The following is a 15,886-nucleotide window of genomic DNA, read 5'->3' on the forward strand; positions in this document are numbered from 1 at the left end:
TCCTCGATGATATACTGACAATTAAGCCTAGTTTTACAGACTTTCTCATGAAATCAGTGTTTACTACAACTACTGGCATTTCTCTTTAAGAATGATGGACCATCACAATGGCTTGACCCCAAACACTTTGATTTAACAGAACGTTCCAGTGCCACTGATAGCATTGACAGGATCATTATTGCTCGCACTAAATTTGTGTGCATGAGTTTAACACATAAAATGCGCGGACAATGTGATATGGTGCACTGAATGCACTGAAAAAATATCATGCTAAAATGACTCCTTATTTCTTTTGAATTTCGGTCTCCACATCAAAATATTCAGATTTAATTCCAATAGGACTTCAAACATGTTATTTAGTCCAGTATAGTTAAAGCAAAATAAAATCAAATTTCTCAAAGTTTTGAACTGCTTAATTGTATTAATGCCTGTATAATTCTCATGATTGTGCAATTCTAGGAACAAGAAGAGAGTGACTCAAACATCAGGAATATCCAGGAGAAATCAGAATGTGAAAGAAGACAGATGATATCATCATTACAGGAAGGTAGGTTATCTATTCCATTTGATATAGCGCCCTCATTCATAACCCACTACTGGGGGTGTGTTTCACAGTGCATGTATAAGTCTGGCTAGATATCGCTAGTAATTTCCTGGTTGAGTTTGGTATAATACGCATCTCCATATTGGTCCAATCACAATCATCCTAACACCCTTTTTGCTGTATAGTAACGAATAAAGTTACACACTAAATACCATGTGTGCATTGACAAATGTAAGTGAGGCTTATAGTCGTCATTGAATCTTTGTGAAACACCCCCAGGTTTGGTTTGCTAAGGTCACATGTCATAGCGCAAAGTAGCCATAAGAAACTTTCAATTAAATAACATATAATACACAATTGTGAGTGTGTGTTGGTGGCAATTCCTTTTTTTCAAGGGCATTTACATGTATATTATTTGACAAGCATAGTAGGGAATAGTATAAATACATGTGCTTCAGATGCCTATATTGCCATTTAAATCACAAGATTTGAGCCTGTGCCTTATTTGTTTTATAACATGGATGACAGTATGAATTTGTAGTAGAAATGTGTTGAAACCCCCACAATACCTCAAAATGCACTAAACTGAGAAGGAAATACTTATTTGTTTGCTTGTCATAACAAATGCACTTGTGGGGCAGGGGGTGGTGATCAAATTGCCCCACCCCAGGGGCAGTTTATGGTAAAGTTAAATTAATTGTTTAGGAAACTTCTTATGTACATTTGTTTAAATGTACAAGTTGATTTGTATGTGCATTTTGTTTCTTTCTCATTCCAGTTGAACACAGATCAGCAGACCTCATCCAACAGCTACTGGAAATGAATGAAAAGTAATTATTATTTTTTTTAAATTATAGATTCAATATGCAATTTATGGTAGATATTTTCCTACTAAGTATCTATAAAGTGAAGAAAAAAAAACATATGAAACTAAAATTTCATTATTTGTAGAAGCATGTTTGTTGAGATAAAAAACAATGGTTGAAATTTTATCCTTTTGTTTTAGATGTCAATTGAAACATACAGTTCAGATCTTATCTATATATAATGCATTATTTAAGAACGAGTACAAGATATTTGATAATACCATTATTGGCAATTACCACCTAGGAAAGTGACAAATCTGTTCCACAATCAGTTTGGAATATGCCAGATTATCAAACAACAAAAGGAATGTGTAAATATGTCAATTTCTTGAAGAACTAGTTAATAACTTTGAATTATCACATCCCACTCATTGCAAGATCAATGACTTTTGGTAATGATTTGTTTTTAATCCAGGGCCAAAAAGAAAGAAGCATTCCTAGATGAGATGGAGAGGAAAATGTGAGTTCTGATTTTACCATATTAAGAGTAAAGATGATGATGATGATGATATTAATAGTAGTGATAATACTAACAATAGTAGTGATAATGATAATAAGAACAATAGTAATAGTGATGATGATGACGGTGATGATGAGGATGGTGATGATGATGATGATGGTGATGATGATGATGATGGTGATGATGATGACAATGACGATGACAGTGAGGATGATGACGATGATGACGATGATGATAGTTATGTTTTATTTACCCGTAGTAGCCACTTTAGTTATGAAACTACTCTACCAGCAGTCCCTACATAACGTGTTATTATTACCCTTCTCCAATCTAAATGCAAACAAAACCACCAGTGTATAGAACTAACGAGATTTCCCTTCCTGCAATTATGAGTGAGATCCATGTGCACATTCTTTGCTGGAAACACCCCCCCCCCACAAACAGTTGGATGTTACTGTAGAGTGGGGACGATTGATATGTGAAATTTGAATTGTTTTTTTTTTTTTACTAGTAAGTCACCAGATTATGTGAATGGATATCAAATCATGTCTCATATGGATGTTTTGACAGAATTAGACAATATGGCCCGTATTCTGAACTCAGGTTTAAATTAAACCCTGGTTTAAAGTTGTGGTTAAACTATGGATAGCCAATTGGAGCACAAATTCCTAGCAGTGCACATTCAGTATTTTAAATCATATGACACCCAAATTGTTCATAATTGTCTGGGAATGATAACTGAAGTATTTTTCTTCATTATGAAAGCAAAAGGATACAAAATAGTAAACATAAGGAATATACAATATAAACAGAATTTTTCGAACTTTTGGCTCCCCATAATTTTTAGCAAAGAATTAGACCATGGTCTAAGTTAAACGTGACGTCAGAATACGGGCCTTTTAGATTACTTTCAATCAGTATCAAAGCCCACGTTTATAAGTCTATATGTGTAGCTCAGGGTTTATATTCACCTAAGGCCATCAAAAGCCATGACTGAGCATGCTCAGTTTGACTGGCTCCACTGGCATACAGAATAGGGGCCGTGAACCCATTAAAATTTCACAACTTGGAGAAAAAAAGAGAAATAGAAGAAAAGGAAAGGAAAAAGGGTGTAAAATGATAAATTTTGTAAATGTTATACCGACTGGCCTTGGAGAAATTACTGTGCCATTTTTTATATTTCTCTTTATGCTGTAATATAAATAAGTTCCCTACATAAGAATGGCCTTGCCCTTGATGTTTCAAAAGGCCTGCAATATGAGATGACTTATAAAATCCATCATTTTTGTCTCACCTGCGAAGCAAAGTGAGACTATAGGCGCCGCTTTTCCATCGGCGGCTAATAAAACTTGGCCATAAGGTTAATCAAGTATTACTGAACATCCTATTAGAGTTTCATGTCACATGACCAAGGTCAAAGGTCATTTAGGGTCAATGAACTTAGACCATGTTGGAGGAATCAACATCGAAATCTTAACCTGAGGTTAAGTTTTTGAAATGTCATCATAACTTAGAAAATATATGGACCTAGTTCATGAAACTTGGACATAAGGTTAATCAAGTATCACTGAAAATTTTGTGCAAGTTTCAGGTCACATGACCAAGGTCAAAGGTCATTTAGGGTCAATGAACTTTGGCCGAATTGGGGATATCTGTTGAATTACCATCATAACTTTGAAAGTTTATTGGTCTAGTTCATTAAACTTGGACATTAGAGTACTCAAGTATCACTGAACATCCTGTGCGCGTTTCAGGTCACATGACCAAGGTCAAAGGTCAATGAACTTTGGCCGAATTGGGTGTATCTGTTGAATTACCATCATAACTTTGAAAGTTTATGGATCTGATTCATGAAACTTGTACATAAGAGTAATCAAGTATCACTGACCATCCTGTTCGAGTTTCAGGTCACATGATCAAGGTCAAAGGTCATGTAAGGTCAATGAACTTTGGCCATGTTGGGGTTTTTTGTTGAATAACCATCATATCTCTGTAAGTTTATTGGTCTAGTTCATAAAAAAGGGAAATAAGAGTAACCATGTATCACTGAACATCTTGTGCGAGTTAGAGTAGTATTCAAAGTGAGCACTGCTGCTATATTGAACCGCGTGATGCAGGTGAGACGGCCAGAGGCATTCCACTTGTTATAACTACCTATACTCTTTCACTGATAATGGTACAAGTTTTGCAATCGTTACTAATTTATAATTTTGTAATATCTTGACAGGATGGAAGATGAGGAGATGTTCAAGATTCAAGAGGAGGAGAGGAAGTTAGTCAGAGAACATGATGTACTCATATCAATGGAAGGAATCCTCAGGGAAAGACACGCCCTGGAATCAAAGAGATTGAAATATGAAGAGCATAGGGACAGTGTTACCAAACAAGCAATGGAATTGTAAGTGAAGATTATGGTGGTGGTGATGATGGTTGTGGTGGTTGTGATGGTGGTGATGTTGATGATGAGGATGATGATGGTGGTGGTGGAGATGGTGGTGTTGGCAGCATCATTAATTATAATGACGATGATGAAATTAATGATGATTACAATAGTTAGAATGACTGTAATGATGATGAAGACAATGATTTTTTTTATAATGATGAAAATGATAACATTGATGATATGATGATGATGAAGTGATGATGATGACGACGATGAGGATGATGATGACGATGATGATGATGATGATGGTGGTGATGATAATGATGAAGTGATGATGACGATGGTAATGATGATGGTGGTGATGATGATGAAGTGATGATGATGATGATTAGGATGATGATGATGGTGATGAGGAGGAGGACGAGGATGGTGATGATTGGGATAATGAAGATAATTCTGCATGTAATAATGGTGGGGTGTGGTTGATGATGAAGTGGATCAGGGACAGGAGGCTGATAATGATTGTGATGAATATGACGATGATGGGGGTGATGGTAATGCCGATGAGATGGTGGATGGTTAAGATGATGAAGATGTTCTATTGCTCCTGCAGATGATTCCATCACAATTTATAATGAACATGTGAGAGTTACATTGACAGTAAGTGATTTTAATCATGACCTTTCATTCGTTATCAACATTTTATACATTGTACTTTAACAAATGATGTTTAAGGATTGTCACATTAATTTATGATTATAACATGAATAATAAGGAATGCTTCTGCAATGTCCCTATTTTACACATCCAGGGATGAATTAGAAATGAACAAGCTAGGAGACCAACTCAGCTCCATCAAGCATAACCGAGACGAGATCTTCAAAGAACTTATGCAAGAAGAAGAATTTCAACGGCAAGCCTTTCAGACTCTCCTTATCAACAAAGATACCAGGCATAAGAGACTTTCAGAAACGGTAAGAGATAGTGTTGGTAGACACTTAGTTGCAAATCACTTTCCTATTTTCAACCCTTATCAACAAAGAAATACAGGCATAGGGAAGAGATTGACCAAATTGCTACAGGGAAATTGCAACAAACTTGTAATTGATTGCATGCCACTTTTAGACTTCAGATTCAATGATAAGTCTTGTAATTGTCTTAATTGTGATTGTGCCATTGATAACTGGTATTCTTCTTACAACAGATTCATGTACATACAAATAAATAACCTGGGCTGAATATCATATAGCTGTTTTTTTTTTAATATATGCTTGACTTTACGCACAACTGGTGACATATTCTTGGGTACTAAATCAGTTTCTCAATGATTTTGATTCATCAGCTAAATTTAATATCCAATCTTTATATATTAGAATTCTCATTTTTGAATGACATGTGGATGAAAGTTTGTTATTTTTCACATTTTGAGAGTTGTTGGAAACTCAGTCCCACCTTGGTAACAAGGAAAATCTGGAGGATCTCATTTAGTGCATTACCCAGTGCCCAAGGGGACCATTTCATGAAACAAACAGTCATAGATTTCCACTGACTATTTGTGATAAGCTACTGAAATCCTTGCATCTGATTGGCTGAGATAACATTTTTTCAGTGAAAATCACTGGCAACAGGCTTCATGACACTCTCCCCAGCCAGTCCATCAACATCCCACTATTGTAATGGGGGAAATCTGGAGGATCTAATTCAGTGTATTACCTGGTCACCAAGGGGAGCATTTTATGAAACAAATAGTCATTGATTTCCACTGACTATTTGTGATAAGTTACTGAAATACTTGCATCTGATTGGCTGAGATAATGTGTTTTCAATGAAAATCACTGGCAACAGGCTTCATGACACTCTCCCCAGTCAGTCCATCAACAGACCTGCCAAATGTCCCGATTTTATGAGGGTTGTCCTGTTTTTCAACTTTCAAGTGGCCAAAATTCAGGATGTCCTAATTTCTGAAATTTCATATGAGAGAAAGAAAACTGTTGGATTGCCGTTGATCCATTCATGCCCCGCAGTTCTCAGTACATCTCAAATAGCCCAGTCCTTTTAGGGTTAAAATGGCTTAAATTCAGAAGCTTCAGGGGCATTATCGTCATTACCCCACCTCCCCCCCCACCTTGCTGGGGCTCTGATCCTGGAAACTGCCAGGGGCTTTATAGTGGGCCCCCTAAACCCCCGGCCATTGGTTTTTGAGATTTTGCATATCTAAAAGGTGGCAAGTATGTTCCAATAGACCAGTTCGTAGTTACTTTATGGACAATTTTGGTCAAATGACCTTTCATTTCTTTCATTGAGATAGGCAGATTTCAAAGCAAGATATTATGTAAGGATACCTTACATAGCAGGATGAAGAAATCGATTAGACCAGGTGACTAGAATAGCACACAATTGAACATTCTATGAAGGTATTTGTTGCATTTCTACTTTGAATGCATATAGCATGTTGTACAGTGTACTTGGCAAACTGTGAAATACCAGTCGTTCGTGGACGCATTGGGTTTTTTTGTGAATGTAAATGAAAAACACAATTTTTATGAATAAATGAATAATCAAGACTTCAAAGATGGTGCTTATCTCATTGAATTTTAAACCACCATGTCACTTTAGTACAAATGACCTTCCTCTGAACATGCTCAGTGTAAAACTACGAACTGGCTTATTAGTCAATAGTCCAAACTTTTAGATGATATTATTCTCATCTTCTCTCTCTCATAGATCTATATGATCCAGCAGCAGCTGGCCGAGGTCACAATGGCCGAGATCGAGAAGCGTAATATGAAGGCCGATTCGGCCTCGTTGGCCTTGGAGCAGAAACGAGAAGACCTTGCGGCCTTGCTCAAACAGCTTATGATGCAGAGGGAGGAGCGGGAGGAAGCCCTCAAACAAAGAATGGTAAGAACCTGGTATACAACATAAATAAATGGTCTAATTCTCAAATTGTGTAACATTATGATGTCTCTACCTATTTGGCTTACTACCAATTCTAATTCTTGCTTGGTCTAAATTTATTTTTTTATCTTACCTCCAATACTGTTTGAAAATGCTGATCATTATGACTTTTTTGTTTCGTTGGATGTAACAGTGTAGGGCCCCACTCATAAGCTTTGCTTCTTAGGGGTCCTGAAAAGTCCTTTCATACATGTATCTCTGAATAAATTACAAAAGAATTAGTGAGTGTTCGACATCAACTCCCTCATTTCCATACTAAATACACTCCCCTCCAAAAGTTTGAGAACACCTGCCTTCAGTGTGTGTTTTTCGACCTTTGGTAGACTTTACTGAAGTTAAGCCTTCTAGTGCAGCCGTATTTTTGTTTTAAAGTGAAGGCTATACACCAGTGTACATTTTATCATTGATTCAAACAGATTCAAAGCTCTTAACTTAAGAGACGTGCAGCTGCCAAAGAGGGCAGGCTACCAGTCAAGATGGCATTCTCCAAAAAATGCTAACTTCTTTTAACATTGTTCTGTGTGGGGTTCTATTCTGAAATTCTTCCCATTATTTTGTGAATGTTACAGCAGATGTCCTCAGAATTTGTTGCTCAGTAGGCCTATTGTTCATAAGACAGTTAATTTATGGAAATCTGCATCTTTATCCTGGAAAACATCTGAACTTGACAAATGCCTAATCCTTCTTTAAAGAAAATGCATGGAAGTGGAGTAGACATCAGTGCAATTTGAAATTCATGAATTCAAAAGTTATTCAGAGTTTTTTACACTTATTCCAGTGCACCTTCATTCATTTTGCCTATTCAGTTTTTCTTAGTCAGAAGTCAGTCACAAAATTAAAATGGCTAAGACAAGACAGCTTTCTTTGGAAACACGTCAGTCAATTGTAGTTTTGAGGAAAGAAGCCAGGAAACTCAAGATCAGTATCCATGCTGTTCACTACAGCCTGAAACGCAAAGAGGCCACTGGGTCTAATGGGGACAGGAAACGAAGTGGTAGGCCAAAAACAACATCTCCTGCTGAAGATAAATACATTCGGGTGAGCAGTCTGCGCAACCGTTGTCTGACTTGCCCACAGATTACAGCTGACCTCAACAACACCCGTGAGATGCCTGTATGTTCTTCAACTGTTAGAAGACGTCTCTGTGGAGCAGGGCTGATGGGCCGTGTGGCTTCAAGGAAACCACTCCTCAAAGAAAAGAACCGGAAGAAAAGGCTTGCTTGGGCTAAGAAGCATAAAGACTGGTCTTTGGAGCAGTGGCAGAAGGTTCTTTGGTCTGACGAGTCAAAGTTCGAGGTGTTTGGCAGCAAGCGACGCACCTATGTGAGACGGCAAAAGGGAGAAAAGATGCTACCCCAGTGCATCAAGCCAACTGTGAAACATGGTGGTGGTAATGTCATGGTTTGGGGTTGCTTTGGTGCAGGAAAGGTAGGCAGCTTGCACAGAGTAGAGGGTATCCTCAACCAGCACGGCTATCATTCAATCCTACAGCGGAAGGCCATCCCTTCAGGGAAACGTCTGATTGGAGAAGGATTTGTTTTCCAGCAGGACAATGACCCCAAACACATGTCAAGACTATGCAGAGACTACTTGAAGAAAAAGGAAGAGAAACAAGTCCTGGAAATCATGGATTGGCCGCCCCAGTCCCCAGATCTCAATCCCATCGAGCTGCTTTGGGAAGAACTAGACAGGAAGGTTCGAAAAACTTGCCCAACAAGTGAGACTCATCTGTGGGAGATACTACAGAAGGCATGGCAGGGTATTTCAAGTGACTCCCTCAACAAGTTGACCAACAGGATGCCGAGAGTGTGTCGTGCTGTTATTGCAGTCAAAGGAGGATTCTTTGATGAGAAGGCAGTCTAATTGGAACACTTTGAAAAAGACAGACATGCCTTTAAGTTAAAATTCATTCTAGATTTTATTTGTTTGTTACAGTATCACAAAAACAAAGAATAAACTGTGAAGTCTTTTTGCAATAAATGAGTTTCCATGATCAAGAAAAAATGATGCCCTTTTTTTATTAATATTGTGGTTATTAAAAGAAATATATGATTTATTGTCTTTTATGTTTATTCAATAAAATTTATTTTAAAAGTTTTCCATATCAGTGAAACACTGAGTATTGTTTAATTTTATTTTTGTGTCTGACTTCTGACTAAGAAAAGGAAAAATGAATGAAGTTGCACATGTAATAGTGTAAAAGCACTGAATAACTGCAATAACTGCATGTAATAAAAAGAAGTTAGCATTTTGAGAGAATGCCATCTTGACTGGTAGCCAGCCATTTAAGAGAGTATAAATTTGTTGGATTAAAAAACAAAATTTACACTGCTGTATGATCTTCACTTTAAAACAAAAATTCAACTGTGTTATGAGCCTGAATATCAATAAAGTCTACCAAGTATAGAAAAACACACACTGAATGCAGGTGTTCCCAAACTTTTGGAGGGGAGTGTAGGTCACACATGTAACTCTTTGTGAATATTACTAAAACTTTAAAATGCCATAAGTTTCGTATTTTACATCCGAATTTGATGAAAATAAAATCAATGCTATGTTTGTTTGATTGTTCTCTACCTGTTCTAGTCAACTTTATTATTTGATGTAAGTTCTTCATGTCATCTTGATAGCATATTTGAATTTCAATGTTTATCACTGAATGCACTTATCAAGAGAGAAAGTGTTTATAATCATCGTAAATTTTGTTTTATTGATCAGCTGGAGATGGAGGAGCTAAGAGAAAGGACAGAACAGGACTACTGGTTGGTACAATATCAGAGGCTGTTGGATAAGAAACCACAATCACTCATTGATCAGGTTAGTGATGATGTTGATGATGATGATGATGGTGGTGATGATGATGACAATGATGGTGATGACGATGATGTTTATGATTTTGATGATGATAATGATAATGTTGATAATGATGATGATGGTGATGACGATGATGTTTATGATTGCGATGATGATGACGATGATGATGATGGTGGTGATGGTGGTGATAGTGGTGTTGGCGGCATCGTTAATTATAATTACGATGATTACGATAGCTATAATAACCGTAATGATGATGAAGACAATGATTTTTTTGTGATGATGAAAATGATAATAACATTGATGATATTGATGATGATGATGGTGGTATTAATGATGATGTGGGCACTCTTAATTATTCCTCCTACATCTGTAACAGTGTTTTGTAGGTGTGTGCTGGTTTTCTTCCTTTTCATTTATGATATTCTAGGCTTTCCAACAGAAAAATAGAACCTTTTCCTGTGCATTCAGGGGGTTAAATAAGGTACCACTAAAAAGTCTTCTATTAAAGGTGCTGTGAACTGTACTGCAGATTTGTGACTTTGTGCTTTGAGTTCAGACCGTACACCAATCATGTTCATGTTTCTGTTCTTACCAACAAATGCATTTTTGTATTCTCGATGAGTTGAAGCCTGCTCATTTTATTAAATGGTTTACAACTGTGTCATATAAATTTCTTCTAGTCTCAGCTGCATCACATTTATGCTGGCTGTATATTGTGTGTTATGGGACAGGGGGGGGGGGTATATGTCCGGAATCCAACACAAATGGATAGGTTTTTTATTGAGACAATAGGATCAGAGGAGAAAATAGATGATAATGCAAACAAAATCAGACAAGTAGCAATAAAGCAGTTATATAAAAAGTGTATTCATTAAAGAGAAATACTAGTAGTTGCAGTAAACACTGATTTCATGAGAAAGTCTGTAAAACCAGGCTTAATTGTCAGTATATCATCGAAGATCTGGATCTGGTACAGTTGCATAAACTGAACTTTGTGAAATCTTGAAACCTACGCTGAAAAATGTTAACATTGAAGATTACCAACACAGATAAACGCATGTGGGACAGTGTATTATTATTATTGCTCTGAACGTCGGCCCGACGCTTGACCCGAATTTTGTGCTTATTTGCAATTACACAATTTCTCCCAGAATCCTTTGGCACATACTTTTTTATTTTATACAAACAAACACTTTGGTTATCATTTCATTGGATTCTGTACAAACTTTAATATTTTGATATCGTTACCACAACTGGCATTTACCTTTAACTTATGGGGATTTCAAATTTTTGGGGAAAGGTAATGTTATTATGATATAGGGTATGGTAGAGACTGTCCATTCCATATTCTCATTGCACAAAATATCTAAAATGTCAGAGTTTCGATATGGTATCCTATAAATATAAATGCAATATCCTTTTACATCATTTAGCTCTGAGTGTACTGCATGTATTGTCAATGAACCAGAGAGTACATACATTGCATGTTGGTGCTACCAGCTTTAATACTTAGGTCATCTCTGTGTGATCATGATGCCTAACTCGTTGACGCTGTATGCTCAAAACTTTTGATACCCTTTGATATTTCAAGGTTATTTGTAAAAATAAACTGAACCCTTTTTTCAATACTTGTGCAGTTAATAGGCTGAACAGCATAGAAACAAAAGAAAATATGTTTATAGAGAAAGCTTGTGATCCAGCATGCACATTATGAAGATTGATTCTTGTGTCATGCATTATTGCATAAATTTGGACGCATGCTGTTTGAACCAAGTCATTTGGTTTGTGCCAGGTTTTGTTGATGTAAGATTAATGATTTTGTCTTCATTATAGCAAAAAAATTTAATTTGATTTTAATTCATCCAGTCAATATGAATAAAAAACTGTTTTGGAAGACACAAAAAAATTGTTTAAAAGATTAGGGTAAGCCCATAGAAGTCAGCTGCATAGATTTTATTTGTTTGATGATATCAAATTAGATCATGAAGATATTGCCCATAATACAACTCCCAAGAATGTTCTGTAATCTGATTGGTCCAAATTGGATCACATGATATTCAGCGAATTGCACTATTGCATCCAAAATGCACTATCCTGCACTCTGATGTCATACCAAAAGTACTATCCTGCACACCGATGGCAGGATATTACAAGGTCTGGAATTATCTAGAAGTATCTAGAATTTAAATCAAATATAGCATTCGGGCAACTCAGTAACATGGGGGAGGAGGGGGTTGTATAAATCAAACAATGCACACATTCTTGTGCATAGAGGACCTAAACAATGAACTCTGTGCTTGACTCGCCAAATGGATATACAGGCACTCAGTCCTGCGGACCTCGGTGCGGTATATCCATTGGCTCTTCTTGCACATCATTCATTATTTGGCCCTGCATGCACTAGCTTACATGCATTATTTGTATATTATACAACACAGTAATGAATATTCAATTAGTGGTCACTAACTGTCTTTCCCAGAAAAAAACGACTGATACTATTACGAATAATTCCATGTCCCCTCTTGAAAAGAATTATGGATTTCCCTTGAAATAACTTCAATGGAAATTATTGGAAAATTAATGTTTGTCATAAATTTCACCCCTTTCCTTTTATGTTATTGTTGCTGGTATCTGTCTTTTATTATTATTGCAAAATCTTCTTTCAAATCTAGAAACAAATTCATCATTTCCATCATCCATATTCTCTTGTAGGAACACAATCTTGAACTTGCTGTGGTTGATATCTTACAAGAGGCTGGTGCAGAAGACTACATCCCTAAATTTGCAAGGCATCGTGTTTCCATAGAAACCATGATGCAGATGGGAATGGAAGAGTTGAGAGAGGTAATGAATTATTTGATAGAGACTGTTCACGCATTATTAATTTTGTGTCTAGTCTACTTTTGCTTGTGTACTGTATCGATAGAATATCTGTAGAAATATACATTTATAATACACATACAAGCACCTCTCTCCTTATTGACCATTCAGCATTCAACATAATTCAACAATTTTACAACCGGGAATGCAGAATTATAAGAATTTCACATTTCATATGGCAGACTAAATGGAAATATCATAGCATTTTGAGTGTATCTCATGTGCATTGTTTCTTAATGTTTTCAGATATGAAAGACTTACATAAAATTTCCAATAAACATTAAATGTCTGTTTGCAATCAGAAGAAGGAGAGAACAAGAAGAAGGAAGAGGAAGAAGAAAACAAGAAGAAGGAGGAGGAAGAGGAGAAGGACAAGGAGGAGGATAGTGTTTAAATAATAACGATTATGGTAGTAATATTAACAATAATAATGATTTTAAAGAGTAGAAAAAGGATGGGAATAAAATGATAATGATAATGATACGCACAATGATCAATGATTTATTTACCACAAAATCGCAAGTGGTCTTTAAAAACAATACATCATCGTTTTTTTTTTTTTTCATTTCAGATTGGAGTCCATGAGGTCGGTCTCCGCAAGGCCATCTTGACTGCCGTCCAAGGCTACGTCCAAGCCCAGACCAGAGCGATGGAGAAAGCAGCCGCCATCGAGAGACCGACAGAACCCTCCGCCCCACCCATGGAGGACGGTAGCAGTAAGGGTAAGAAGGGCAAGGAGGAGGAGGAGATGGGTGCGGCTGCATCATCGAGACCGGTAGAGGCGGTGGAAGCACCGGAAGGGTACACCCCTGATGTCACAGTGAGGGTCACAACAGAGTGTGTTATTTGCATGGAGAAAGACGTGAGTATAATTTGTATATTTCAATATCTGAGGTGAATGGATAGGACCTATTCAGGTGGGTGTTTCATAAAGCTGTTCGTAAGTTAAGAGTGACTTTAAGAACGACCGGTGATCCCTTCTTGTGGTAAGTGGTATATTGAATTGGTGATGGTTTAGCGCGTAAGAAAGGATCACCAGTTGTTCGTAAAGTCGCTCTTAACTTACAAACAGCTTTATGAAACGGCCCCCAGGACAATCATTCTACTTGTATGGAATATGAATGTTTCTTTTGAAAGTAGAATAAATTGGTTGTTTCAGACACATTAATATGATAGTTTTGGGATGAATTATTTGTCTCTGGACAAAACAAAGAACATAATAAATTCTACATTTTGCAGCAATTAAACATGATGTTAAAATTGCATGTCCTTTTATGGTCAGTAAATGATGAATTTATAAAAAAGTTTTGTGTTCATAATTTTGCTATATCATTAAATGGTAGTAAATATTCTTTCAAGGAATTGATCATAGATGAAGCTTTTAGAAGACAAAAGGAACGCATTCGTTTCAACCTACTTTGACGTGTAGGTAATTCTTGTCAACAATTAGTTTTAAAGTACATAAAATTATATAAAATGGTCGTGTAAAGAGAGAGGTTTGTCTGTTATGCACATCACAAATCAATCTTTGTTATTATTATTTTCTCTTATTTTCCCCATCACTTTTAATCCTTAGTCCGATATGCTGTTTTTGATGTGTGGTCATATCTGCTGCTGTGTCAAATGCTCCCAACCACTGTTCAAGTGCCCACTGTGTCGTGGAGACATCACCTCAAAGATCATCGTAGGAAACTCGCCAGTTGGATGAAATTGGTTGGATTCTGGTCATAGCAAATCATATTTATATATTTTTCATCTGTTTTTTTTTGGTGAAAAAATTGCCCCGTCATTTTTATGTATATGAATTAATATTTCATGTGACTTTGAACAAATTGTCTTATCGAGTCATGAGATTGCTCATCTACATGTATCATGACTTGTTTTTTTTTATATTCTATAAATTATGTCTACATGCATTTTATATACAACTGTGTATGTAATTTGTTTTTACTAGACAAATTGAAAGTCATCATTACTTTGAGTTATGCCAGACATATGGAAGCCTTCACAGTGCAAGTCTCATCTCTATGTTGAAAATATTTTTTAATCTGCACAAATCATACTTTTCATGTATGAATAATTTTTTTTTACCACAATTGAATTGAATTTCAGCGGTATACATCTACTGGACATTGCATTTTTTTTATATAGCAATTGTGATGCATGTATATATCTACATATTTGCGCACACAATATAAACAGTGCGTAGGATCAGTATTTGTATAATACTATTTAACATTTTCACGACTAGGGGCCTATTCTCATCCATATTTATTTCCTTTGTCAGCTTTATGTGCATATCCCCCTCTAAAGGAGAGAATTTATGATATTTCTATATTTTTCTTCTTCACTTGGCCTTTTTGCTATCTCTATGTACGATGAAAGTGGAGTTATTCATAACAGAGTGCATTACACCAGTAGGCCTATTTGGAGGTGCTATTTGGGGGCATCATGGTCTAGTGGTTACAACTCTTGTCTTTCAATCAGAGGGACGTGGGTTCAAATCCCAGCCATGGCGTGTTTTCCTCCAGCCCACATTGTGCTGCACACCCATGTGAGGTGAATGGGTACCCGGCAGAATTAATTACTTGAAGGCACTGAGAGCTGGAAGGCAACTCAAGTTATAGGTGGGGTAATGATAATAACAATACGCCTAGTAATAAATTGTTACCAGATAGTGCTAGATAAATACCTTTTATTATTATTGTTATTAGTTTTAAAACAGAAAGCCTGTTTTCAGATCATGGTACATGTTCATTATGTTTCAAAAGTGTATTATTTTTCTCACTTAAATGATATCTCATACTGAATGTATGGTATCTAATTTGTTTTTCTTGTTATTTTTAGAATATGTTTTTAAAGTTCCATGGCAGAAAATAAAATCAGCATACTGTAGAATAATAAGAAAATCTAACATATCTTTGGCTTTGACCTCCCTCAAATGCACTGGCATTCAGATGGGGGGGGGGGGGCTTGAC

At 36.4% G+C, this 15,886-nt stretch overlaps 1 protein-coding gene across 6 annotated transcripts in view; it reads left to right on the top strand.

Moving 5' to 3' along the window:
• Positions 1 to 15,886, top strand: part of LOC121428656 (E3 ubiquitin-protein ligase LRSAM1-like) — a 32,526-nt gene extending 16,640 nt beyond the window's left edge. For all 6 annotated transcript variants that reach the window (XM_041625437.1, XM_041625431.1, XM_041625432.1 and 3 more), the window contains 10 exons: positions 460 to 547; positions 1,323 to 1,374; positions 1,826 to 1,870; positions 4,098 to 4,268; positions 5,065 to 5,227; positions 6,978 to 7,154; positions 9,930 to 10,028; positions 12,741 to 12,872; positions 13,480 to 13,770; positions 14,485 to 15,886. In XM_041625437.1, the coding sequence (XP_041481371.1) occupies positions 460 to 547; positions 1,323 to 1,374; positions 1,826 to 1,870; positions 4,098 to 4,268; positions 5,065 to 5,227; positions 6,978 to 7,154; positions 9,930 to 10,028; positions 12,741 to 12,872; positions 13,480 to 13,770; positions 14,485 to 14,616 (1,350 nt within the window). In that variant the 3' untranslated portion in view covers positions 14,617 to 15,886. The remainder of the gene's footprint in view (positions 1 to 459; positions 548 to 1,322; positions 1,375 to 1,825; positions 1,871 to 4,097; positions 4,269 to 5,064; positions 5,228 to 6,977; positions 7,155 to 9,929; positions 10,029 to 12,740; positions 12,873 to 13,479; positions 13,771 to 14,484) is intronic.

Source organism: Lytechinus variegatus, chromosome 15 (genome assembly GCF_018143015.1).
Source record: "Lytechinus variegatus isolate NC3 chromosome 15, Lvar_3.0, whole genome shotgun sequence".
Classification (NCBI taxonomy): Eukaryota; Metazoa; Echinodermata; class Echinoidea; order Temnopleuroida; family Toxopneustidae; genus Lytechinus; species Lytechinus variegatus.